Source organism: Neovison vison, chromosome 3 (assembly GCF_020171115.1).
Source record: "Neovison vison isolate M4711 chromosome 3, ASM_NN_V1, whole genome shotgun sequence".
NCBI lineage: Eukaryota > Metazoa > Chordata > Mammalia > Carnivora > Mustelidae > Neogale > Neogale vison.
The window spans coordinates 112057687-112085055 of NC_058093.1; the positions used below are offsets into that span (position 1 = coordinate 112057687).

The 27369-nt window shown below is 39.8% G+C and overlaps 1 protein-coding gene and 1 pseudogene across 5 annotated transcripts in view; one reads left to right on the forward strand and one right to left on the reverse strand.

The window, feature by feature from the left end:
* Positions 1-9292: 9292 nt before the first annotated feature.
* Positions 9293-27369, reverse strand: part of IWS1 (interacts with SUPT6H, CTD assembly factor 1) — a 50657-nt gene continuing 32580 nt past the window's right edge. For 3 of the 5 annotated variants that reach the window (XM_044242697.1, XM_044242698.1, XM_044242696.1), the window contains exons 13-14: positions 24815-24926; positions 19245-20211 (exon numbers count right to left, since the gene is read on the reverse strand). In XM_044242697.1, coding sequence (XP_044098632.1) covers positions 20080-20211; positions 24815-24926 — 244 coding nt within the window. In that variant the 3' untranslated portion in view covers positions 19245-20079. The other 2 variants (XM_044242700.1, XM_044242699.1) reach the window with 2 other exon arrangements.
* LOC122902759 lies at positions 15821-16203 on the forward strand (annotated as a pseudogene).

The window sequence follows — 27369 nt, forward strand, 5'->3', positions numbered from 1 at the left end:
AAGACATCCAGATGGCCAACAGACACATGAAAAAGTGCTCCATATCACTTGGCATCAGGGAAATACAAATCAAAAGCACAATGAGATACTACCTGACATCAGTCCTAGAATGGCTAAAATTAACAAGTCAGGAAACGAAGATGTTGGCAAGGATGCAGAGAAAGGGGAACCCTCCTACACTGCTGGTGGGAATGCAAGCTGGTGCAGCCACTCTGGAAAACAGTATGGAGGTTCCTCAAAAATTGAAAATAGAGCTACCCTACAACCCATCAATCACACTACTGGGTATTTACCCTAAAGATAGAACTGTAGTGATCTGAAAGGGCACATGCACCCTAATGTTATAATAGCAATGTCCACAACAGCCAAACTACAGAAAGAACCTAGATGTCCATCAACAGATGAATGGATAAAGAAGATGCAGGCTTTATATACAATGGAATATTATGCAGCCAGCAAAAATGAAATCTTACCTTTTGCAATGACGTAGATGGAACTAGAGGGTATTATGCTAACCAAAATAAGTCAATCAGAGAAAGACAATTATCATATGATCTCTCTGATTTGAGGAATTTGAGAGACAGGGTGGAGAGGTCATGGAGGGTAGGGAGGGAAAAAATGAAACAAGATGGGATCAGGAGGGAGACAAACCATAAAAGACTATCTCAGGAAACAAACTGATGGTTATGGGGGGCATGGGGGGAGGGATAGGGTGGCTAGGTTATGGACATTGGGAGGATGTGTGCTATGGTGGGTGCTGTGAATTGTGTAAGACTGATGATTTACAGACTTGTACCCCTGAAGCAAATAATACATTATACGTTAATTTTAAAATGGGGGATACAAATTTCCTATGTGGAAAATTTTCAAATAATTTCTGTAGATACTCTGCCCTCAGGAAATGGAGCATAATTCCCCAACTCCTTAAGTGTGAGCTGGAGATAGTGATTTCCTGCCCAAAAATACACTGTAGAAAACTGAGAAAAGAATAGTTTTATAGCAGAAAATGATGTGACATACACAGTGATTAAGATATGTTGCCTTGATATGATGTGATGAAAATAGTGTCTTAGGGGCGCCTGGGTGGCTCAGTGGGTTAAAGCCTTTGCCTTCAGCTCAGGTCATGATCTCAGGGTCCTGGGATCGAGCCCCACATCGGGCTCGGGAGCCTGTTTCCTCCTCTCTCTCTCTGCCTGCCTCTCTGCCTACTTGTGATCTCTGTCAAATAAATAAATAAAATCTTAAAAAAAAAAAAAAAGAAAGAAGGAAAATGGTATCTTAGCTCCATGGTCTTCCTCCCCAAATCCAGTAACAGCAGTCTAACCATGAAGAAAACACCAGACAATAAAATCTTTAAAAAAAAAAAAAATTCCAGTACAGGAACAGTCTACAAACACCTGACCAACACTCCTCAAAACTGTCAAGATCATAAAAAACAAAGAAAGTTTGAGAAACTATCACAGTCAAGAGGAATCTAGGAAGACATGATGACTAAATGGTAATGAATCCTGGATAGGATCCGGAAGCAGAAAAGGACATTAGATAAAAAACTAAGGAAATCTGAATAAAGTATGGACTACAATAACGTAACTATAATAACGTAACGTAACATTAACAATAATGTATCAAAATTGGTTCATTAAATGTAACAAATTTACCACACTAAAGAAAGAAGTCAATAAACTGGGTGTGGAATATGCAGGAACTATCTGTACTATCTTCAGTACTGTACCATACTGAAAAATCAGTTTTTCCGTAAATCTAAAATGGTTTTTGAAAATAAAGTCTGCTTGTAAAAAATGAAACAGAGGACAACAAAGAGAACTTAGAAGTAAGAAAATCATTACCATGAGTAAAGAGTTGAAAAATAAAGCTGAGGAAATATCAATGTGCAAAAGAAGGAAAATGTAAAAACAGGTTTTTTTGGTTTGTTTTTTACAAATGTTCAGGATCTGACTAATAGCTATACCAGAAAGAGAGAACACGGGGAAAAAAAATGAGAGTGGAAGTCACTGAAGAAATAATAGAAGAAAATGTCCCAGAACCGAGATGTCTTCAAACTGAAAGAGCCCTTCAAGCGCCAAGCAAATGAATAGAAAAGGATCCAAACTAAGGCACCTGGGTGGGCTCAGTTGGTTCAGCATCTGCTTGTGGCTCTGGGCATGATCCCAGGGTCCTGGGATGAAGCCCCACATTGGGCTCCATGCTCTGTGGGAAGCCTGCTTCCCTCTCTCCCACTCACCTTGCTTGTGCTCCCTCTTTTGCTGTGTCTCTCTCTGTAAAATAAATAAATAAAATCTGGAAAGAAAAAAAAGACACACACTTATACACACTCTTGTAAACTTTCAGATCAGAGGCAAATAACCCAGAAAAGTTCCAGAGATATTTTTTAAAAAGATTTTATTTATTTGAGAGAGAGAAAGAGAATGAGCCAGGAGCAAGAACAAAGAGAGAAGGAGAAACAGACTTCCCAGTGAGCCGGGAGGTGGCTGTGGGCTTCGATCCCAGGACCCTGAGCTCATGACCTGAGCTGAAGGCAGATGCTTAACCAACTGAGACACCCAGGTGCCCCTAGAGAGAACTTTTTTTTAAGGCCACTTTTAAAGGAAAAGCAAAATTCTTTTTAGCACCATTATATACTAGACAAGATTGACAAGATCTGCAAAAATTGGGGGGAAAACTATTTTGTATCTTGAATTCTAAAACCTGCCAAACAGTGAATCAAACTTGAAGGCAAACTAAAGTTATTTTCAGATGTGCAGGTCTCAGTTTTCTTTCCATGACCTTTTTCTCAAAGAAGTTACTATACTCTGGCAAAATAACCCTTAAGAACAAGAAATAATCCTATAACAAGAAAAATGTGGGATCCAAGATACACTGCAACTTTCAAGGGAAGAAACAAGGGTATTATATAAAGCTTTCATATAAAGAAAGCAAACAGAATGATAACACAAACTCTTATTAGTATCAAAAAAATTACGATACAGAAGAGAAAAATATCTGTCAAATCAATAAAGTGAATTTAATTCATTAACTGAGAAAAAAATTCTAATTAGATCACAAAGTAAAACCCAATATTGTGCTGCACATGAAGCAAAATGACACCAAAAGCACAAGAAACAAAAGAAAAAATAAACTGAATTCCATTTAAATTAAAAACTTTTATGCATAATGGGGGAATATTTTTGCAAATCATATATCTAATAAGCGACTGATATCTAGAGTATATAAAGAACTATTATAGCTTCATAGAAAGACAAATAACCCAATTAAAAATGTGCAAATTATCTGAAGAGACATTTCTCTGAAGAAGATATACAAATGGTCAATGAGTCTCAAATATTATTAGCTATCAGGAAAATGCAAATCAAGAGCATTAAAAAGATAATAACTGTTGGCAAGTATATGGTAAAATTGAAGCCCTCATACATTGTTGGTGGGAATCTGAAATTATACAGCCACTGTAGAAAAAATTTTAGCAGTTCCTCAATAGTTAAGTTACATGAGCCAACAATTCTACTCCTATATATCTATCCAAGAGACATAAAAATACATGTCTACATAAGAACTTGCACACAAATGTTTATAATAACATTATTCATAATAGCTCAAAAGTAGAAACAACCCAAGTATCCATACACTCTTGAATAAATAAAATGTAATATAGCCATTTAATATTTATTTGGCAATTTAAAAAGTGAAGTGCTGATACTTGCAAGTGTATAAAAGATTTTATTTCTTATTTTTAAGTTTCTTTAAAAAATAATGAATTGTTTAAAGCAATATAATAATAATATGTTGTGTGCTGTTATGGGTTTAGAATTATGTTCCTTAAAATTCATATGTTGAAGTACTAACCCCCAGTACCTCCAGATGTAATCTTAGCTGGAAACAGGATCATTGCTGATGAAATTAGTTAAGTTAGGATGAGGTCTTACCTGGATGGAGTAGGGTTGGTCTCTAATCTAATCTAACTGGCATCCCCATAAAAAGGGGAAATTTAGACACAGACACGCACACAGGGAAAATGACATGTGAAGACTAAGTTATGCTGCCACAGCAAAGGAACTACCATAAAAGAGTTCACGACCAGGAAAGAGTCGTTGTGCACCAGATCCTTCCCTAGAACCTTCAGAAGGTTTATGGTGCTGTCCACACTTTGATCTTGGACTTCCAGCTTTCAGAACTGTGAGATGATAAATCTCTGTGATTTAAGCCACTCCGTTTGAAGTAATTTGTTGTGGCAGTTGTACCAAACTAATACAGTGAGTTAAGAACATGTAAAAATAAAATATGTAACAATAGCACAAAGGCTGAGGGAAGAGAAAAAGACATACACTGTTAGACTGCCATGTGTCAGCAGACTGACCTAAGTTAGGGATGCATACTCTAAACCCTAAAGAAATGCCTTAAAAAGGTTATAGCTAATAAATCAACAAAGGAGATAATGTGCAATTATAAAACTATATTCAATTAATCCAAAATAAGTGTTCTCCCCACAAAAGAGGAAAAAGAGTAGATGAGATAAACAGCTAGAAAATAAATAGCAATATGGTAGATTTAAATCCCGTCACATCAACCAACACATTAAATGTGAAGATCTAAATATTCAAATGAAAAGGGCATAGATTGTCATTTTGGATGAAAAGTAAGGCTCAAGTTGCCTACAAGAGGCCTACTTTAAACACAAAGAAATTGGGGCACCTGGGTAGCTCAGTAGGTTAAGCGTCTGCCTTTGGCTCAGGTCATGGCTCTCCACTCAGCAGGGAGTCTGCTTCTCCCTCTCCTTCTGTGATCTCTCACTTTCACTCTCTCTCAAATAAATAAAAAAATAAAAATAAAAAATAAACATAAAGAAACAAATCGGGTAAGAGTAAAAGAATGGAAAAATACACACCATGCTAATATTATCAAAAGAAAATTAGGTAACTATATTAATAACAGATAGAGTAGATTTCAAACCAAAGAATATAATAGGATAAAAAGGACCACTTCGGGGCGCCTGGGTAGCTCAGTGGGTTAAGCCTCTGCCTTCGGCTCAGGTCATGATCTCAGGGTCCTGGGATCAAGCCTGGCATTGGGCTCTCTGCTCAGCAGGGAGCCTGCTTCCCCTCTTTCTCTCTGCCTAGCTCTCTGCCTACTTGTGATCTCTCTCTGTCAAAAAAAGAAATAAAATCTTAAAAAAAAAAAAAAAAAGGACCACTTCAAAAGATAAAGAGAAAAGCCAATCTGTCAAGAGGACATAATAATCCTAAACATTAATGCACCTAATAATAGAGCTTCAAAATACATGAAGCAAAAATTTATGGAATAGAAAGGAGAAATAAACACACCCACAATTATAGTCAGAGATTTCAAAACCCCTTTCAATATTTGATAGAACACATAGAATAAAAATCAGTAAATACACAAAACTAGAACAATACTACCAACCTACTTGACCTGACAATTGTGGAATACTCTTCCAACTACAGCAAAATACACATTGTATTGAAGTACACACAAACTGCTTACCATAATAGGTCCTATTCTATGCCCATAACACAACTCAAAACTCTAAAGTTATTCATACAATACAAAGTATGTTCTCTGATTATAATGGCATTACATTTAACTCAATGACAGAAATGTGGAAAATTCCCAAATATCAGAAACTAAATAACACACTTCTAAATAATACTTAAGTCAAAAAATGAATTCAGAGGGAAATGAGAAAGTACTTTGACCTGAATGAAAATGAAAACACAATGTATCAAAATTTGTGGGGTACAGCTGAAAGTGTTTTTTGTTTTTGTTTTTTAAATATTTTATTTATTTATTTGACGGAGAGACAGCGAGTGTGGGAGCACAAGCAGAAGAAAGCAGGCTTCTTGCCCACCGAGTAGGGAGCCCGATGTGGGGCTTGATTCCAGGACACTGGGATCATGACCTGAGCTGAAGGCAGATGCTTAACAACTGAACCACCCAGGCGCCCCTGAAAACACTGTTTAGAGGGAAATTTATAACACTAAACATCTCTTCTTGGAAAAGAAGAAAGATCTCAAATCTGTAATTGCTGTTCTACCTTAGGAAACTAAAGAAGGACAAATGAAATACAAATTAAGAAGAATAAGGAAATAATAAAGATTACAGCAGAAGCCAACTAAAAAAGAAAACAGAAAAGCAACAGAGAAAAATAGCAAAACCCCAAACTAGTTTTTGAAAAGATGCATAAAACTGATAAATGTCTAGACAGGCTAAAGCAAGTTGGAGGATTTGGGGGTTGAGCACGAAAAAGATATGACCACCAGGTGGCAGTAGCATATAGTGAACTGTATTTGACTAACACCTGGACAGGGTGTCATGATGAGGGAAGTCCTTCATAGAATAAAACTGTCCATCCAAAGGGAGAAGAGGAAAAGCAGAGAGAGAGAGTGCTTGTGTGTTTAGGTGATATCACTCAGTAGCAACACTTAGAGTCTCTGGAACATGGAACATGAACAGCTTTATAGCTGCTGGGTTTATCTATGGCTAGAAGAGGTTAGGTGTGGTTTCCTGGGGTACACATACCAGATAGCCTGCAAATGGCTAAAAATCTGCTTATTTGAGCTATGTTTCAAACTCTTGTAGAGGTAAAATTTGAGTTTGGCATCCGCAGGCTTTTGTGCTTATGGGTCCCAGGCTGGTATTACTAAGTTAAACAACAGAAGGCCAATATACAAGAAGTTATCTTTGGCTCATAATAATAATCCATCCCTTGGGCCCACGTTGCTTTATAATTTTAGTTATATGTAAATGCATTATGCTTTAGTTTTGAGCCCATGGAAAAGCATTTTGAAGTCCCAGAATCCAATGAAAATAAAAACAAGGATTTCAAAGCCCATTTGCAGCCAGTCTGTCAGAAGACTTAGAAAATCGATTTGTTCAATTTGCTTAATCTATAAACTGTTATTAAAGGGACATGCCCCTTTAATACATGTCCCTGGCTAGCTTTAAAACATGTAGCAACATGTGTTAAGTGTGCAGAACCCACTTCCTGCAGCAGCCAATAAGTGATCTAGGACTAAGTGATGATACATACACCAGTGGCTGTGGAATTGACACCGGCAAGGACAGGAACTTGGGTAAGGAAAACATATAGCAACAGAGTAGGGGTTGAAGTCCGAGTCATCTGCACCCAGCAGTAGAGGAATGTCTTCTGGGCATTGTCCAAATTGTGTTGGCCAGTCTGGGATGATGAGTTCAATCCCACAGGTATCCATTGCAGATTCAGACTTGTTCCTCAGTGTCATCAGTGGAGCAAAGTACTTGGATGGCAGACGACAGTGCCTTTCTCTCCAGAGGGTGGTAGGCAGTCTGCTAAGCTAAATGCTGGATGATGAGTGGACACAATCACAGAGTTGGTTCATGTCCAGTCCTCATCCCACATTTTGCTGAAGTTCTGGTCAAATGGAACTTTTTGGTGAGCCCATTAACCCACAACCAGGAGTTGGTAAAAATATAAATCTTAGGAAAATGTTTGTCAAGGGCATATGCTATTTCTGGAAGTAGTGTACTCAGCTCAGCCCATTGGGTGCTTTGGGCTCTCCCCATACAGAAACTGGAGTATGTGAATATGGGCCATAGACTGAGACTGCCCACTGTTTGGCTCCTTTAAGCCCTGTGCCCACTCCATTCATAAAGAGACCTTTGATTTTTTCATTTTGTGAGTGCTGGCCACCTTACCTCTAACCCCACTGAGAAAGGAATGAGACCTGCTGGGGACTTTGGCAAGTTAACATAGCTGCAAGGTATGTGGCCCTTTCCTTCTGAAGTTATGACACTCCACAGGCTTGAGCCTGTAGATAGCATTTCCATCTTCATCCAGCTGCAGCTTCAATTTTACAGAGATCTTTTTTCCATTATCCAGAGCATAAGAAGACTCTCACTCCATCAGTAATTGGCTCTGCCAGGATTCAAGGCTAGGTCTGGGCAAACTCCAGAGCCTGAGCATGTAGTCCTTATACTGTTCCTAGCTGAGGTAAAGGAAATATAAAGCCACATATCACCAAACCCAATGCTCAATTAAGCAGTGGGACTGAAAACATATAGGAAACTGAAAAATAATCACAATGAGGTAGGCTCACCTATTAAGCTACTTACCGTGTGCTGGACATCCTGAGCACTTTCATCTCCATGACCTCTCTTTGCAGTGGGCATCAATGCCTTCGAGGAGGAGGAAACCAAGGCTTAACGAGTTGAAGTGAATTTTGCCCTAGACCCCATAGCCCACAGGTGGCAGAAGGGGAACAGGACTTGGGGTCATGTGACTGCAAAGTACCCTTTCTTGCCACTTTCATTCTCATTCCCATCCTGCCACCGTAAGTGATCTCAATATGTCCCTGAGTGAGCAGATGAAAAGAAGACCATCATGAAGAGTCCCACTCCCTTCCCCACATCAATACCACCGTGGCCCTGTGCTACCTGGGCTGGGGTGTTGTGTGAGGCAAATTCATTCTTTCCCTCTGCCTTCTCCTGGGACACTGCTGACCAAGGAGGGGAGAACAAAGATTGTGAGTAGCTGGGGCTCTCCATCTTACCCTGGCCCTATTCCCTGCATCCTCCTGTATGCAGATTTGCCCTTTGTGCACACAGGCACTTGGCAAAGGTCTGCAACCAAGATCCTCACCACCAGTGTGCTCTGTGCTAGCTACCACTCTGAAGTGAAGGGCTCCTGCAGGGGTAATGGCCGGGAGCCCTGACTGGGTTTCACCTGGACACTTAGTGAGTACTGTGAGCTGGGCAAAAGGCTGGGCTGAAATGGGTCTATATCAAGTTTCTGATCACATTTCATGGATAAGGGTGATCACTGTGGCTGTGATTCCAGATGGGGTTTGTGGAAGCCACTGGGAAAAAAAGCAGCCGAGTAGGCTGAAGGGACTTCCAACCTGCCATTTTACTCAGACATTTACAGAAGAAAATGGTGCAAGACCTCTCATGCCCTTGAATACTTTTTTTTAAACCAAGAAAATGTCAAAAAATTCCCTGGTTGGTTTAGACATATGTGTATGATATGTCAGAACAAATGATCTGAAAACAACATAATACCCATCCAAAGATGTCCATACTGAGAAGATTCCTAGCATTCACATCTGGCATTCCCAAAGATTCCACCCCAAGTCTAGTGCTTATCTTTCTTGGCAGCAATTTGAACACCTACTTAGTAGCTGATGTCTGTCAGCTCTGTGACTCCACTTGGAGCTCTGGCCTTATGCACCCAGACCAGCACGGGGCATCTCCCTTCCTCAGGGAGCCACAGGTACAGCAGATCACCCTCGTCCTTCATCTTCACCACTTCCATGCAGCTTTCCCCTAGATGCTCTGGCCTCATTAATGGTATCCAGGTGTAGCACCTTCTTTCTCACCTCATTCACCCAGGTGCAGCACCTTCTTTCTCACCTCATTCACCCAGGTGCAGCACCTTCTTTCTCTGACTCCGACAGCCAATGCAGAGCAAGCTCCAGCAGTTCTCTCTCCGAAGATCTTCCTGTTGTCTCCACTTCATTCGCAAAGTTACTATCCTACTCAAGAACTCCATCTCCCATCAGGGACACTACAACCACATAGTCAACCCCCGCCCCCACTACCCCCTGCTTCGGCCATGAAATTTTTCTTTCAGATCGAAGCATATTTAGAAGCCTAACTAATACAGTAGCAAAAGCAAGCTACTCTGGAAGAAGGAAAGAGAAAGGAATCAGGAACAGGTATGCAAACCTAGGTCCTCTAAGGCCACCTTCTAAGTGTCATACACTCCTACTACCTCATCTCTTTTCACACTTCCTGGAATCTCTGCTGTTACCTGAATACACATGGTAAGGTTTCAATCCTTGGGATATAGTGTTTCTTCGGCTCACATTGTCTTCCCTGTTTGTCTGCCCAGCACATAGTTACAGCTTGAGATCTGGAACCAGAAAAAGCCAAGTTTGAATCTCAGTTCCAAGTACTAGCTCTATGACCTTGGTGCTTTCTGAGCCTATTTCTGCATCCCTAAGATAAAGGTAATATTAGCAGTTATGTCAGAAAACTGTTAACAGCCTTAAATGATACTGTATTCATTGTTTAACGGAGAGATGGCACACAGGAAACACTCAATAAATGTTTACCATCGTAATCATCCTCACCCACAGGAATCAACTCAACACTGCCCTCTTTTTCTTGATCCTTTCCTGTTGCACCCCCTGTAAACTCAGTACAATGCATCTCTAGTTAAGTTTGCCTTTCTGTGTCCCTCCTCATACTGTGACCTAATTGAGGACAGAAGCTAACTTGTTCACCTTTGGTCCTCTGCTATCCAGTATATCCAACTACACCTACAAGGTGTTGGATATGTAGCATCTACAGGGCTCAGTGTTTGTTGAATGAATTGATTAATGAATGAAGGCAGGCAGGCAGTAGGGTCCATTCATGAATCAAGTTTACAGAGTATATACTATGTCACAGACATTGTTCCGGTTGTTGGGGATACATCAATAGATAAAACTAATGGAGTTCCTGCCCTCATGGAGCGGCCACTCTAATGAGAAAGGTACACTCAATAACAAACAAGTAAATATATAGAAAGTTAGTGCAAAGTGCCTCAGGGAAAAGTAAAGTGAGGGGCAGGTGTTGCTTTCTCATATAAGAAAGTTAGGCAAGGTGTCACCAACAAGGTGACATTTGAACAGAGACCAAATGAAGAGAGCAAGGTCGGTGGATATTTGAGGAGACAGGGCGGGAAAATGCGATCCAGACTCAGAATAGCTGGGTGCACATGCAGAAAGAGAAGCTGGCCAGTGGGTGCTGGAGAGCAGTGAGTGAATGGAAGAGTGATATGACGAGAGCAGAGCGGCTGTGGGGCTGTGGAGTCCAGACCACGGGCTATGTGCCGCCCAGTCTTTAATGAAGATACAAGCTATACTAATGGATCCTGTTCACTTACCCATTTAAAAATGTAGCTGATGGAACTAGAGCGTATCATGCTTAGCGAAATAAGTCAAGCAGAGAAAGACAACTATCATTTGATCTCCCTGATATGAGGAAGTGGTGATGCAACATAGAGGTTAAGGGGGTAGGAGAAGAATAAATGAAACAAGATGGGATTGGGAGGGAGACAAACCATAAGTGACTCTTAATCTCACAAAACAAACTGAGGGTTGCTGGGGGGAGGGGGGCTACGAGAAGGGGGGTGGGGTTATGAACATTGGGGAGGGTATGTGCTTTGGTGAGTGCTGTGAAGTGTGTAAACCTGGCAATTCACAGACCTGTACCCCTAGGGATAAAAATATATGTTTATAAAAAATAAAAAATTAAAAAAAATGTAGCAGAAAGGAAAACTTTCTTAGCCTTAATCAGCCATGAGTACAAATGAAGTTGTTTCATGTTAATTTCTGAATCTCAATGGCTTTGTGTGCTCATCTATGCAAATGTAGGGAGTCCTACCTCAAGGAAAATCCTTCCTTCACAAATATCTAGGAATCCTAAGGGCGCACATGATCCTAAGTGGGTTGCTATGGCCTCTCAGGTCAAGCTTTTGCAGCTTTGGGCCTGATGATCCCACAGATGTACCCCAGGAGGGAGGACCACTCCTGTCATTGTGCCCTAAATTGGCTGGCCAGAGGAGCTGCCATTGCAGGATTCCGAAGGGCTATGAGGCTAGAGTGTTCCTTTTGCATACGGATGACCAGCACAACTTTCTGAACTCCAGCATTATAGCATCCATCAACACAGCTCAGTTCACACCCACAGACTCAGGATATACTGGGACATTCAGCTTGCCTCCAACATTCTATCCTCTTGCAAAGAGGGGGCTTGCCCTGTCAGATTGCTCCTTCTCTTACAGTGAATTTTCTCTTGGGGCTCCCAGATCTCTGCAGGTGGGCCTCTGCCTGGGCCACTTCAGCCCATAAGTCCTATCCATAATCAAACCCAATAACAGACAGAATTCAAGACTTTTCCCCAGGATCCTCAGCCCTAACAGACATCCATAGTATAACATTTGAAGGAGGTTATCACCGAACTATTTAGCAGTGGCTGAATCTCAGCCCTTCCCCAGCCATTAGGCTATTAACCTTATCAGTGTCCTGAGGTCTCCCATGTGTTATTCAAGGTATGGTATCTTGAGTGGTAACAGCAAAACCTGGAAAAGAATGGACACAGGTATTCACTTTAGATAGTACTAGTTTAAACAAGATCCAAGAACAACTACAGGCTCAACACAAAAACTCTAAGCACCTGTATAAATCCTAGTATTTCACCCAGAAAACACTGCAGCATAACTGAAAGCTTTGAAGGCAGAAAGAATGGACTCCGGATCCATGGATGGTTTGCTATTTACAGTATGACTTTGGGCAGTCATTTCACTTTGAACACATTTTTCTCACTTATGGAAAGATAACAGTGCCTTTATGTGAAACCTAAGTAGGGTGATTAACTGGTCACCATGAAGGCATGAGGCCCAGCTGTAGTTTCTCTCCCTTTCAGCAGAGACATGCATAGGACTTACACAGTTTTGCTTTAAAATTTTTTAAAAAGGAAATTGGTTGATATGAATCAATTTCATTCCAAATTCTGCTCTAAGGATAACCTGGTGATGCTGAAAGTCTACCAAATTTGATCCTTTTTAAAATATAATACTAAACAACACTATTTCTTAGGAAACCCCTGAATGACTTTTTCCACAAGATTCTCGGACTTCCTCAATAAAAACAGAATAGCAACACTTAGGAATGTCCAGAAGATAAAAGCCAAGAACTACAAGTCTGACAATTAAAAACTACCAAATACTTCATGTGGGAAAAAAAAAAAAAAATCCAGCTGCTAAGGTGGCCAGGGATCTGCATTCAGCCCTGACCTTGAATTCTGGCTCTGCCACTCACCAGCTGGGTGGCACCTTGATCTCTGTGCACCATTACCTTTATCTATAAAGCAGGGACAATAACATCTCATAGAATTAAGTATAATCAATGTCAAAATATGAAGAGCCATGTTAGTTCAGCTCAACAAACTGAATGGTGACAACCAGATGGATGTGGTCCTTGACCCCTTGAGCCCATGGACTCTGATTTGGTCCTACTTCCTCCTGACATGGGTTTCAGAAGAGACCAGCTTGGAATGGCTGTCCATAACTACACTGGTCAACTACCAGGGTAAGTTTTTCAAAAGACCAGCACTTGGGGCGCCTGGGTGGCTCCGTGGGTTAAAGCCTCTGCCTTTGGCTCGGGTCATGATCTCAGGGTCCTGGGATCGAGCCCCGCATCGGGCTCTCTGCTTGGTGGGGAGCCTGCTTCCCTCTCTCTCTCTCTCTCTCTCTCTCTCTGCCTGCCTCTCTGCCTGCTTGTGATCTCTCTGTGTCAAATGGATAAAATCTTTAAAAAAAAAAAAAAAAAAAAGGCCAGCACTTAACTGACCTCTGCTGGTCTCACATAGAACTAGTGTGCAGAACTCTATTTCTGTACTATCTCTAGCCAAAAAAGTAACTTCTTTCTCAAATCACAAGAAAAGAATTTTTTTTAAAAAATCACTCCTTCTCTAAATTCAAAGGACAGGAAAGCATAAACTCTCTCCTTTTTTCTCCTCTCAAAACCATGAGCACGATTTCCCCAACCCAAAGAGATCCACACATTTTGGGAGACCAAACTCTGACTCTTTACTTTCAATCCACTGTCTTTTAAACATGTCAGCATCATAAAACATTTACAAAGTATTTTGTTAAAAGCCTAACCCATTGCTCTCTAGTCAAATAAACCCAAGGAGTAACTAGTTATCTTAGGGCCTGACACACTTTGAGCCTCCCTTGATGCATCCATAACTGCAGCTCCACTATGGAAAGAACACAAAGGTCCAGGGCCCCAGGCTTTTTAAGAACTGAGCTAGTCCTGGGGAGCACAGACCGAAACCCTCATCTCCTAGAGTGAGGCTTGTTCTCACAAGTTGCTCCTTCAAATCCTGCTTTAAAGCAGCAAGAATATTTTTATATTATTATTATTATTATTAAGAGAAGAGCGGCAGAGGGAGAGGGAGAGTCTCAAACAGACTCCACACTGGACTTGGAGCCAGATGAGGGCCTCGATCTCATGACCCTGAGATCATGACCTGAGCCAAAACCAAGAGCGGAACACTTAACTAACTGTGTCACCTGGGTGCCCCAAAGCAATAAGAATGTTTTCTTTTCTTTTCTTTTTTTGTTTTTTTAAAAGATTTTATTTATTTGACAGACATAGCTCACAAATAGGCAGAGAGGCAGGCAGAGAGAGAGGAGGAAGCAGGCTCCCTGCGAAGCAGAGAGCCCGATGTGGGGCTCGATCCCGAGGACCTTGGGATCATGACCTGAGCCGAAGGCAGAGGCTTAACCCACTGAGCCACCCAGGCGCCCCAAGAATGTTTTCTAAAAATCTTGTAAGTAAAGCCTTTTCCAAACTATGATCCCCAAGCTTTTGTCAGATCTTTACATTTATGTACTCAGCTTGCTTAAAATGAGGCATACAGGTAATGCTGTGACACAGCTCACCACTTTCTTTAAACAAACAAACAATAAACATATGAAATGCACATGTAGAGCTCAATGGTACCAAAATCAGCCAACTTCTATGCTATAGAATCATAAGCATTTTTGCAACATTTCCAGCCCATGTCAACACTACACAATTCCACCTCTCAGGACTACTCTAACATCTCAGCACAACTTTTATATACATGTAATCTATACTCACTTCACTCCACACCACATTCTACCTGTGCATCTGAGGCTGTAAGACTTCTGCTACCACGAGAGGGAAGATCACAACAACAGTATGGAGCTTGGCCTGACAATCTCTGCCTGAGGAACAGTAGTATACAGGTAGGTAGGGAGAAGGCAATTTGGAAACAATGGTTAATCTGATGCCCTCCCCCAAAATTGTATTTTACTAGTAAAGGGGTCCCTCTCTGGCTCCCAGGGCACAATCTCTGCAGGCCAGAAGTCAATCAGATGATATAATAAAACTGATTTAAGAAAAAAACCCATCAACCAAGAATTCTCTATCTGGCAAACCTATCCTTCAAAAATGAGGGAGAAAATAAGCCATTCCCAGATAAACAAACGCCACAGAGACAAGCTCTACAAGAAATGCTAAAGGCGGTCCTCCAGGTTGAAAGGACACTAGTAACTCAAAGCCATACAAAAATGTAAATTTTTCCAGCACAGGTAAATACACGGACAAATATAAAGCCCAGTATTATAACTTCTTTTACAAGATTTAAAATAGAAAAGTGTAAAAAATAATTATAAATCTGTTAGTAGATATACAATATGTTGTGAATGTGTGTGTATATACATATATAGTGATTTGTGACATCAATAATATAAAGGCAGGTAGACTACAAAGTTTTTGTGATAAATACAACTTAAGATGTCAAAATTAACTGCCATAACTACAAAGAAAATGTCTATATAATATACACTGAAATGTTGCTCAAAGAAATCAAGGAGATTACACAGGAAGACATCCTGTGTTCATAGACAGGAAGACTTCATACTGTTAAAATGTCAATACTACCCAAAGTGATCTGTAGAACCAATGCAGTCCTTGTCAATACCCCAATGATGTTTCTTGAAGAAACAGTATAATCCCTCCTAAAATTCCTATGAAGTTTCCAAGGACCCCAAATAGACAAAACAATCTTGAAATTTCAAGAACAAAGTTGGAAGACTCACATTTCTGGATTTCAAAATTTACAAAGCCGTAGTAGTCAAAACAAGATCATGCTCTTTCCCTGCCGCCACCAACTTGCTCAGAGGTGGGGCTTCAGGTACACCTAAGATTGGGCTCTACACTGGCCCACCACCATGGCCTAGGAAGGCATTGCTGCTGGAGGTGTAATGGATGTTAATACAAGAGGTGCTGAAAACCACCCTCATCCACAAGGGCCTAGCATATGAAATTCACAAAGCCACCAAAGCCTTAGACAAGTGCCAAGCCGATCTTCGTGTGCTTGCACCCAACTGTGATAAGCTTATGTATATCAAGTTGGTTGAGGCCCTTTGTGCTGAACACCAAAATCAATCTAATTAAGATTAATGACAATAAGAAATTAGGCAAATGGGTAGGCCTCTATGAACAGAGAGGGAAATCCCACATAGTTGGTTGCAGTTCTGCGATGGTTAAAAACTATGGCAAAGAGTCTCAGGCCAAGCATGTCATCCAGGAATTCTTCAAAATCAAGAAATAAACAAGTGAAAAATTTGGTTCTTGTTCCTAAAACAAGTGTCATGCTGATGCTAGGACAGCCATACAGACTGATGGAAGTGAGGCCGGAAATAAACCCTTATATATATGGTCAAATGATTTTTTACAAGGGTGCCAAGTGGGAATAAAGAGTGAAAAGGCAATCCACAAAATTAGAAAAATATCTGCAAATCATTCATCTGGTAAGTTATTATCCAGAATATATACAGAACTCCAACAACTCAAAACTTACTTTAAAAACAGGCCAAATATCTGACTAGGTATTTCTCCAAAGAAGGTATCAAAAGCATTATTAAGAATATGAAAAGATACTCAATGTCACTAATCAGAAAAATACAAATTAAAACCACAATGACATACCATCTTGCACCCAGTAGGATGATTACTATAAAAAAAAACAAGAACAAAACCAAAAATAACCCCCCAAAAAACTAAACATATATAAGTGTTGATGTGGCTATGGACAAATTAGAACGCTTTGGATTATTGGTAGGAATGTAAAATGGGGCAGCCATTTTGGAAAACAGCATGGCAGTTCCATAAATCAGAATTACCATTATGACCCAATAATTCTACCTCTGGGTATATACTTCAAAGAACTCACAGCAGGGTCTCAAAGAAATATTTGCACACCCATATTCATGGCAGCATTCTTCACAAGTCAAAAGGTAAAAGCAACCCAAATATACATCAACAGATGATGAATGGACAAACCAACCATGGTATACACATGTAATACAGTATTATTCAGTCTTAAAATGTTTGGAAGGAAATTCCGACCCATGCTTCAGCATGAATGAACCTTGAGGACATTATGCTAAGTGAGTACACCACTCACAAAGGATAAACAATGTATGATTCCATTTATATGAGATGGGAGTAGTCAAAACCAGAGACAAAGCAGTATGGTGACTGCCAGGGGTAGGCCAGAGGAAGAGAATGTGGAGTTACTATTCAATGGAAGTTTCATTTTTTAAGAGGAAAAGATTTCTGGAGATGAAAGGCAGTTGATGGTTGCAAACAAAAGTGAAGGGACTTAATGCTACTAACTGTACACTTAAAAACTGCCCTTAAAGATGTTAAATTCTATGCATACTTTACATTTATACATAATTAATGTAAAATAATTTAGTCAACATTTAAATTTTTTAACTGGGAAAAAATGATTCTGCATCACTCCATTCAAGGGGTCAAAGTTACCACCACCGACAATTGAACAAACTAAAAGTCTCTATGGAGAGAAATCTGCTTAAACATTTGGGGACCAAGAGGCAAGCTGTCAAACAAGTTACTCACATGTATAAAGTAAATGCTACGAATGTGAACAACTGGTTAAAATAGGTGAAGACAGGTATATGGGAGTTTATTTTACCATTCTTGCAACATAATTTTAAGTTAGAAAAATTTCCAAAATTAAAAAAAAAAAAAAAAAAAAGCCATCCTGTTTTGAGGTTTGAGTTTTTAACCCATGGACCAAGGATCATTTATACAGAAACAGTCTTTTCTTCAACATAGTATTAAGAGAACCTCCTAAATCATTTTGAATTCACTTATGATTATTTCTTTACTGTCTGGCACCATGTTTTAGCCCGTATCAGTGAAATCATCATATAATTGGAGCTTACCCCATCAAATGGCAAAATACTGTATTAGTAAGTTTAAATCTTTTTTTACTCTTACCTTTCTTGTTTAGAATTTTTAATGACCAGGTTCTACATTTGCTTCAATAGATGGCTATATTTTTATTGCTCTCACAAGTTTTTTTATTTTAAGGCTATCTATATAAAGCAAAATGACTGTAGAAAGTACTGTTTCGGGGCGCCTGGGTGGCTCAGTGGGTTAAGCCGCTGCCTTCAGTTCAGGTCATGATGCCAGGGTCCTGGAATCGAGTCCCACATCGGGCTCTCTGCTTCAGCAGGGAGCCTGCTTCCCTCTCTCTCTGCCTGCCTCTCTGTCTACTTGTGATCTCTGTCAAATAAACAAATAAAATCTTTAAAAAAAAAAAAAGTACTGTTTCCACCTCCACCTAGCAGTTAGCAATCACCTGATAACATTTTTATGCACCTGCCTTTTACAGTTCACTGCCCCATCTGTGCTAAGCTTGTTGAAAGTAAATGCAGGGTTGCCCAGGTGGCTCAGCTGGTTAAGCATCCACCTTTGGCTCAGATCATGATCCCAGAGTCCCAGGTTGGAGTTCCCCCACCAACTCCACTCAGCAGGGAGTTTGCTTCTCCCTCTCCCTTTGCTCTCCCCACTTCATGCTCTTTCTCCTTCTGTGTCTCAAATAAATAAATAAAATCTAAAAAAAAAAAAAGTAAATGCAGAGATCCTGAAAGGACCTTTTGAGTAAGTGCATACACTTGAAGCCATTTTGGCTATTCAAAAGCTTTTATGGCAAGTACTACTTTCAAAATTTTTTGAAAATCAGTGTTGTCAAAAACCCTGTTCCAATTTGTATCAGAATTTTCATAATTAAAATGAATTACTGGTTCTTGAATTTAGTCATTTTGACTAAACAGAGGTTTTTCATAATTAAATCTGCAGAGACTATTAAGTTTAAAGTATCACAAAAATAGAATATAGCCATAAACTATAGTTACCTCTAACCCAACTGCCAAACTGCTATCAGTAAGTGTACAGTGATTTTCAGTTACATCCACATTTCCTCTAAGGAAGTATTTCACAACTTTTTTTTTTCATTACAACAGCCTTTCCATGAGAAAACATCAATGTAATTTAATTAAAATCAAGTAATTAAAATTTCCCTAAGACGAGAAATAGTAAGATTTTGTATTTTCTTTCAACCCCAACTAGAATATTGCAATTCATTCCGACACTAACCACCTGAGTTAGCATCCGACTCAACAGGTTTAAGGGCTCAGTCCTCCCTAAGACTGCTCCCATTTTGAATGCCAGTTTCAAGTGGGTCCATGACCACTTTTACTGACTGGTTACAAATCTGGGGGTTCCCATGATCCCCTTAGGTTCAAGAATTTGCTAAAATGACTGACAGAACTCAGGAAAGCACTATGTTTATGATTTATTATAAAGGACTCAAAGTAGGAGGACCAGCCAAATGAAGAGACATAGGGCAGTAAACAGAGCTTCCACACCCTCTCTTTGTGGAATGAAGGCACATCACCATCTCAGCTTATCAGTGTGCTCACCATTCAGGAAGCCCCAGTGAACGTGAATGTCCAGAGTTTTTAATTGGGATCTCACTACTCAAACATGACCAATTACATCATTGGGCACATGACTGAACTCAATCCCCTCACTCCAACCCATCAGGCCTGCCCCAAATCCCAACCCTTGAATTACATGGTAGATCTTTTTGGTGACATCCTCCATCCTAAAGCTACCTCAGGGACTAACAAGTCACCTCATGAGAATCACAAAACATTCCTATCACCCAGAAAATGCAAAGGTTTTTAGAAGTTCCTTATCAGGAATCCAAGACAGAGATCAAATTCCTTACTATTACTATGGCCAGGAAGGATGAACATGGAAGATGGAAGGGTCACAAACCACTGTAATAGCTAAGATCTTTTTCTCTCACCAAAAGCCAATTTTCACCCCCACTGAGAATACATCCTCTAAGACAATGAAGAGACAACCCCCCAAAACCAGAATGGAACTTTATTGTGTAAAGTTTATAGAAGTATGACTAGTATTCTTCTGTACAAAGTACACAACAAACAGTTTTAAATACAAGTGAGAGAAATGTGAGTCCTATGACAACATCTGATACAAGCAGAACCATTTACAGATACACTAAAAAAATTTTTAAAATATCATCTTCTTTCTCCAAAGAGTCCATTGCGCATTTCTTAGAGATGGGGACACATCCCAGGCAAGGTCACAATGGCATTTTATTGCCCTCGATGCTGATTTTCACTGCGTGTGCAGATCTGCTTTTTTTTCTGATATCTGTGAACTTTCTCATCTGCTTATCCAGTCGACTGATACCCTTCTTGGAGGTTCCCTGAAACTAAGAGTGGGGTAAAAATTAAAGAGCAAATTATTGAAATACACAAATCTAGTTTTGTCTTTCATCTTCTTTTATCTGCAAGTTAACAGTCAGAAGAGCTCCAATCTCTGTAATAATCACAATATGCTTTGGTGACCTCAGGAACAAGATCAAGTGTACACATCAGTGTTAGCAATGTGCACATATTAAACTCTCTCAATGAAGATTATCAGTTATCTGTGTCTTATTTTAAAATTCTGCCTCAGTCCACAGAAACCTCCTAGATGAAAGGGGGAAAATTTAAACTATGATTCCCCCCAATTCCATTCACTTACATTTTGACTATATGCTTTTCCCTTTCAAAGGTCAAACATGGAGCTGGCCACTTCAGATATTCACCTCCCAGCAGTGCTGGCATGAAGAATAGTGATTTTCTAAGGCAAGGAAAGTCATCTGAGAAAAAGCCTTAAGCATAACCAATGAGGTGAGAGGATGAGTAAAGCGAACCCAATTAAGTGCTGAAGCTCTAGTTTCAGACTTGGGGTGAATACCCACTTTGCCTCAGCAAGTTCTAGAGCCCTATGCAAATCAGGCCCCTCCTTTCAAGACTGCTAGGAGAAGTAAATGAGATAATTGTGTCAAATACTAGCACATTAGTCAGTGCTCAAAATATGTATCAGCTATTACTATTATTACTACTACTTTGGAACCAATTAGATTTATATTAAATAAGTACACTTGGTAACAACAAAAAAAAGCAAATGAAATCTTTTGATCCAAGGGTGTTACTACTTTTTACATCTCTTCCTGCTTGCCGTATATGTTTAAAGGTTTGGTTGTTAGATTATTTCTTTTTTAATTTTTAACGACTATGGGTCTTAAAAGGATGCCATCTCTAAGAAACTGACCTTTAGAAATGCTGAGGAGGTCTGCCACTTAAGTCAAAGACCAGGGGAAACTCTTCTGGTTGACTATAGTGTTACTGACAATTCCGATCCTTAAGAATGTTGAATGGCATAAAAAGGGACAAGTTCTTCTATTTCTCCCCAGATGTTTATTACTGAATCACCTGTGAAGCTCAATTCCAAGACTGCTAAAAGAAGGTAAGGCCCAGAAGGAGACACTCTGGGTCAGTTATCAGTGTGATGATGTTGAGTTGAGGAGCCTCCCAAGTCTTATCCCACCTCTAGACTCAGCATACCCCTCAGACAGAAGCAAGGAACCCTCAGTCAGTCTTGAACAAGAGTGATCATCCACCCTATATTTTCTAAAACAATCCCAAGTCCAAATATTTATGTCAATTTAACAGTTGGCACTAGTACTCCGAGTTAGCAAAAACATTCCTTATCAGAGGAGAAGGAGCTATGCTTCTATCACCCTATCAAATCCCCAGATTTTCTGGATAATCCGAAACATGTGACCTCCTTTCAGATGCGCCCTGATTCTTAGTACTTATAGTCAGTCCATATCAGAAGCCTTACCCACTCAGATCTCCACCAATTACCTAACTCCCAGCAGCTTTACAAGCCATTAGAAACATCTCCCAGCACCTCTCTAACAATCTGAGCCCTCTAGCCTTCCCAAAAGGGACACACCCAGGTCACACTGATCCATTCCTATTTATATTAAGACTTATAGCTGGCACATGCCTAGTTTCCCCAAGTCAGAGAACACAAAAGATTTAGTACCTAACATGCCAAATTCAATGACCTCTCTCCTAATTCAACTCTGTACCACACCTCCTTAGAACACTGAGAGTGTATACTGCACTGTTTTATCAGTGAAAAACCAAAAGTAGCTTAAAATATTAGCAAGATGGGTTTGCTTAAAACAACAACAACAACAACAAAAAACTATGGCACCACTGTATTATGACACAATATTAAGTCACTGAAGAATGTTTACTTAAATTAATTTTTACCATATTTAGTAAAACAAAAACCCAACGAAGTATAAAACAACAATTTTGCATAAAAGTTGAAACAAAAACACCAAACCACAAAACCAGTAATGTGTATATACAATATAAAAAGGACAAAAAGGAAATAGCCCAAAATGTTATTAAGGTGTGGTAGAATTACAAGTGACATTAACTTTATTTGTGCTTTCTGCATTTAAAAGTTTATATAAAAACATACATTGCGTTTGTCATTTTACTGTTATCTTAAAAGCACTCCATGGAATAAACATTTCAATATACAACGTAGTGTAGGTTACTGCATTATTTAGGAGTGAAATATCAGAAACCACAGAGGAATAAATAAACAAATTATATATTCACATGATAGACTATTATGCAGCCAATATAAAAGACAAATGATAAGGTGGTTTAATGAGGGGAAATTACCAAAATTATATACAGTGTAATTTTATGAAAGTATCAATAGAAAAAAAGGGCAAAAAATATAACAAACTGCTTTAGAATGGTGGCTGATTTCTCTTTCTAATCTCATAATTTTCTGTAATTATAACCACAAAAAAACAAATTTGAAGCATTACTGGGAATACATTTAACACAACAAACTGTGAACACTGGGGACTTTGAGAAGAGCAGGGCTTTGAGATGGGGTTATTCTATAGTGTTTTATATTTACTTATGTACTTTTAAAAATAAAAATGACATTTAAAACAAAGAGTTTCATTTGAAAGCCATTTACTCACTCCAATTTTCTTCTGGAAAATATGTTTTCTAATAATACTCATTAGTGTCTGCAATGTGGAAGCCCTGAGTGAATTCGTAAGGACTCTTCCTGAACAGGTAAAGAGTGTCAGGTGGTTTAAGGACAATGCCCTAAAATGTAACATGAAACCACTAGGCCCCCAAACATGCCTAGACTTGGACCTAGATAGTACTGGCACATTATGATCTCGGGAGTGCTGGGATGAAGGAAAGGAAAGCAGCTTGAACTTGCCTCTCTGCCTGCTAGTCACCGCTCTCCTCTAACAGGAGACTGGGCCACTTCTTCCCACTTGCCCATCACCTACTGGGAGAATGGGATCAGAACCAGCAATACTGGCAGACAGGCACATGCCTTTCAGGACACAGCTAGGTTTCCAAAGAAGAATGGCCACTGAGATTTTTTATTACATTTTCTCTGTCTTACCATTCTCAATTCTCAAACCTAAGCGTACTGGGGAAGAAAAAATACTACTAAGAGGGACAGCAAGAGGGGAAAAGACAGTGGAAAAAGAAAAGGTAAAAAGAAAGAGAAGCGGCTGAGGAAGATAAGGGATATCAAGGGATGTGGATATGGGTAAAAGTATAAAAAAGGGGAAGGAAGTATGAAAAAGTTCTTGGCACTGAAGTAGTGCTCTTCTACCTGCATTTATTCTCAGTAGGTGGAAAGTGTGCTTTGTTTTAATTGCAGCTTAATATAAAAAATGAACTGGCACAAAGGTGAGTGTAGTCCATGAAAATAGCTGCCCAAGCAGGGGTCATGGAGAAGTCACAAAAGGAAGGCAACACACTCAGACTCTCAAGAGCACACTGCTAGTAGCACTATTCATCTCAGAGCACAGCAGGGAGTGAGTGTGACTTTAAGGAAGGGTTCCAACATTTTCATTTCTAACCATGTATTAAATAAGTATTAATCAAATTTATTTAGTGGAAGCCTTTACGCAATGGGTCCCCTCAAATGCACACTGATGAGCCACTGACAATGGGAGGAAAAGTCACCTCCCTTCCATCAAGAAGCTACTCATCACTTTACATGCTTATAATGCAGAACACTATGATTCTGGACCCTAAAAAAGACTTTTTAATAAAAATGGGTAATAGGAAGATCAAAATGCTTATCAGGGAATTAATTATCCATGAGTTTCTGGGGTACTAATAAAGGAAGGGACTTCCATTTCGATTTCTAAATATTCAACAGAACTTGAAAGTCATGAAGTGTTTGTTAAGGTCATTATTTCAGTAACTAGAAGTGGGCTGGGCCTTTTCTGGTTAGGAAAGCACACGCACACTTGTTTTCACTCTAGCTGCTGACAATTCAAGCTCATGCACAGAGCATGCTTCCTTGGGGATACCTCCCGGATACTCTCTGGTTGGGCCAGGACTACAGGGGCATCCTGTTGCCTTCAATGCTGAACTTGACAGCACGGTGCACTTTGCTGAGTCGTTTCTGTTCTGCAAATCGCCTCTTATGCTTTTCCAATCGGCTTAGGCCCTTTTTAAGAATACCAGGCTAGAAAGAGTAGTTTGAATGGAGAATAAAAAAAGATTACTGAGGAGCAATGAAGATCACGGAGTAGTATTTACAATGATGACAGAGGAAGTGTTTACCCTCAATATTTCACAACAGAATTACTTAAAACAGTTGAAGAGAAAGGAAGGGGTAGACTGCAGAAGTAGAGAGTTCTGTTTCTCATGGTTCTAAAAAAATGACTGCATGAGAACACTCTAGACTTCAAGATTCAGTTGAAATAAAAGGATTGATAATGTTGCTTTAAGTCTGAAGTAAAGCTCACAAGCAATGATCTGGCTAGCTAAGAGACCAAAAAACAGCTCTCTTTAATAAATCAGATAAACCTCAAGAGCTGTTAAAAGTTATAACACGTAAAGTAAAAGACAAAATAGTAACTTCCACTTGAGATCCACCTCGCTATTTCCCTCCTCACTTACCCTGGATGACTCCATTTCCACATTCCACTTAGGTCTGACAACGTAGTCCTTGTTTGAGGGCATGGGGACCCTTGCTCGGGCACAGAATCCAGGATCTCCAGGTCTGAGGGCCCTGAGAATAGGAAGAAGACCATACTATTATGTAGCCAATCACAGCTAGGTCCAGCTGATTCAGCTGCACAGGTATTTCAAACTTCCTCCTTCCCCAGGTCACCCTATCTGCCCTCTTGCTATCTCAGCTGACCTCACCATCACTCACATTACTCTAGAAGTTCTTCTACTTCCCTCTCAAAGCCAACTTCCTCTGCATTTTCAGGAGTTCTCTTAGCCTCCCTTCGGCTTCAGATATAATCAAGCCTCTCTCCTTTCCAAGGCTGGCTCCCACATCAGAACCTCAAATTCCAATTTCTCTGGTCTGGTGGAGCTCCTCACAGTCTCACTTGTGAGATGAAACATCTGGTAGCCAAAATGATCCCCCAAAACTGAGTATGCCCTCAAAGTAGTTTTTGTGGTATTATATACGCAATTAATACAATAATTTCTGCTTCTTGTTTTGAAAAGTTTGGATAATCACAGATTCACAAGTAGTTTTAAGAAATAATACAGAGAGATCCAGTGTCTCTCCCAATGGTAAAAGATGCAAACTATCCAAGAACTACAATACTAATGTTGATATAGGTCCATCAGTTTTTATTTACATTTCCCCAGTTTTACTTACATTCATTGTGTGTTTCTGTGTTTATTAGTTCTATGCAATTTTATCACAAGTGTAGGTTCGTGTATTTACCACAAGGGTCCTTCCTATTGCCCTCTTAAAAAACATGTCCACCCTTTTACTCCATCTGCCTGGCCCCCAGCCCTGGTGACCATGAACCTGTTCACTTCTCTAATTTTAGCATTTCAAGAATGTTATATAAATGGAATACACTACATAATCTTTAGAAATTGGCTTTATCCACTAAACATAATGCCCATGAGGATCCATCCAAGTTGTTACATCTATCAGTATTTGTTCCTTTTAATTGCTGAGCAGTATTCTACAGTACAAATGTGCCACAGTTTGACTATTCACCTGCTGAAGGACATCTGGATTGTTTCCAGTTCCGGACTATTATGAATATAGCTGTATACTCATTTACAGGTTTTGGCACAAATTTAAGTGTTCATTTTTCTGGGAAAAGTGTCCAGGACTGCAAGTGCTGGGTTGTATGGTGGTTACATGCTTAAGTTTACATGCACTGCCAAACTGTTATCCAGAGGAGCTGTATCATTTTATTCACATTAAGGTATGAGTGAGCTGGTTTCTCAACATCCTTGCCAGCATTTGATGGTGTGACATAGTTCCTATTATGTATAAATTTAAGACTAAATTAAGACTAGCACCCCTCAAAAGTAAAGCCTATTTATAAACATCTGGGCATTCAAATCACTCAACTTTTAGGTAACTATTCACTCTATTGGTAAATGGGGAGTGGATATATGTGTGTCTGTGTGGGGGGAGGTTGGGAGTGGGAGAAGAGGATAAAAAATTCATTTCTATTTCCTTGTATGGAGTGTAATCTTTTTTTTTTTTTTAAAGAGAGAGAAAGTGTGAGAGTGAGGGGGTGGGGAGGGCAGAGAGAGCAGGGGTGGGGAGGGCAGAGAGAGTGGGAGAAGGACTCTTAAGCAGGCTTCATGCCCAGTGCAGAACCTGATCTCTCAACCTTGAGATCATGACCTGAGCCAAAATCAAGAGTCAGAAGTTTAACTAACTGAGCCATCCAGGCACCCCAAGTTTCATCTATTCTTAATATCAAGCTTCTATAAGTTTCAAATACAGGAATAAATTAAGTGGCTAGCCAAAGAAAATTTTCATAACCTATTCTCCCCTAAAGCTGCCATCTGTCCCATCATCAAATCTATCCACAAATCAACAACACCAGTGCTCTCTAGCTCTTCTTCTCCCCTCTCTTGCAATCTGGGTGCCACCTGATTGCCAGCACTCACTGAACAAACTCCTCTGTAGCCTCTGCAATGGCCCATGCCCTTTGCAGCTACCCCTCCCCAGCATGGCATCTTCATTCTCCTCTAGCGTTTCCTCCAACATGCAGAACAACACCTACTCACTCACTTTCACTGGCTACACCCTTTTCAAAGTGGTGTGGTTTATTTCTTACTCTATACTTTCTTGGTTCCACAATCATTTCTGTGAAAATAAGTGTCAAATCTATTGTCTCTGGCCCCAAATCCAGGTTTTAGACCCATGATATTTACATTATAAATATCATACATAATATTTGTAAGAGTATTTCACTAGGCATCTCACATTTACTATGCCCAAAGCAGAAGGCACCTATGTCCTCCAAATCTACTCTTCCTCTCTATTTAAGCAAATGGTAATACCACTGCCTGAGTTACTTGGGATAAACTGGTGTCTTCAACATTAGCCAAACTCCTCACCCACAGAGTCACCAATTCTTGGCAATTTTGTACCTCAGTTTCACGGCCTTCAGCTCCTCTACACTCTAACCCACCTTGCACCACAATACCACCAGCACCAGCATTCCAAATCAAAT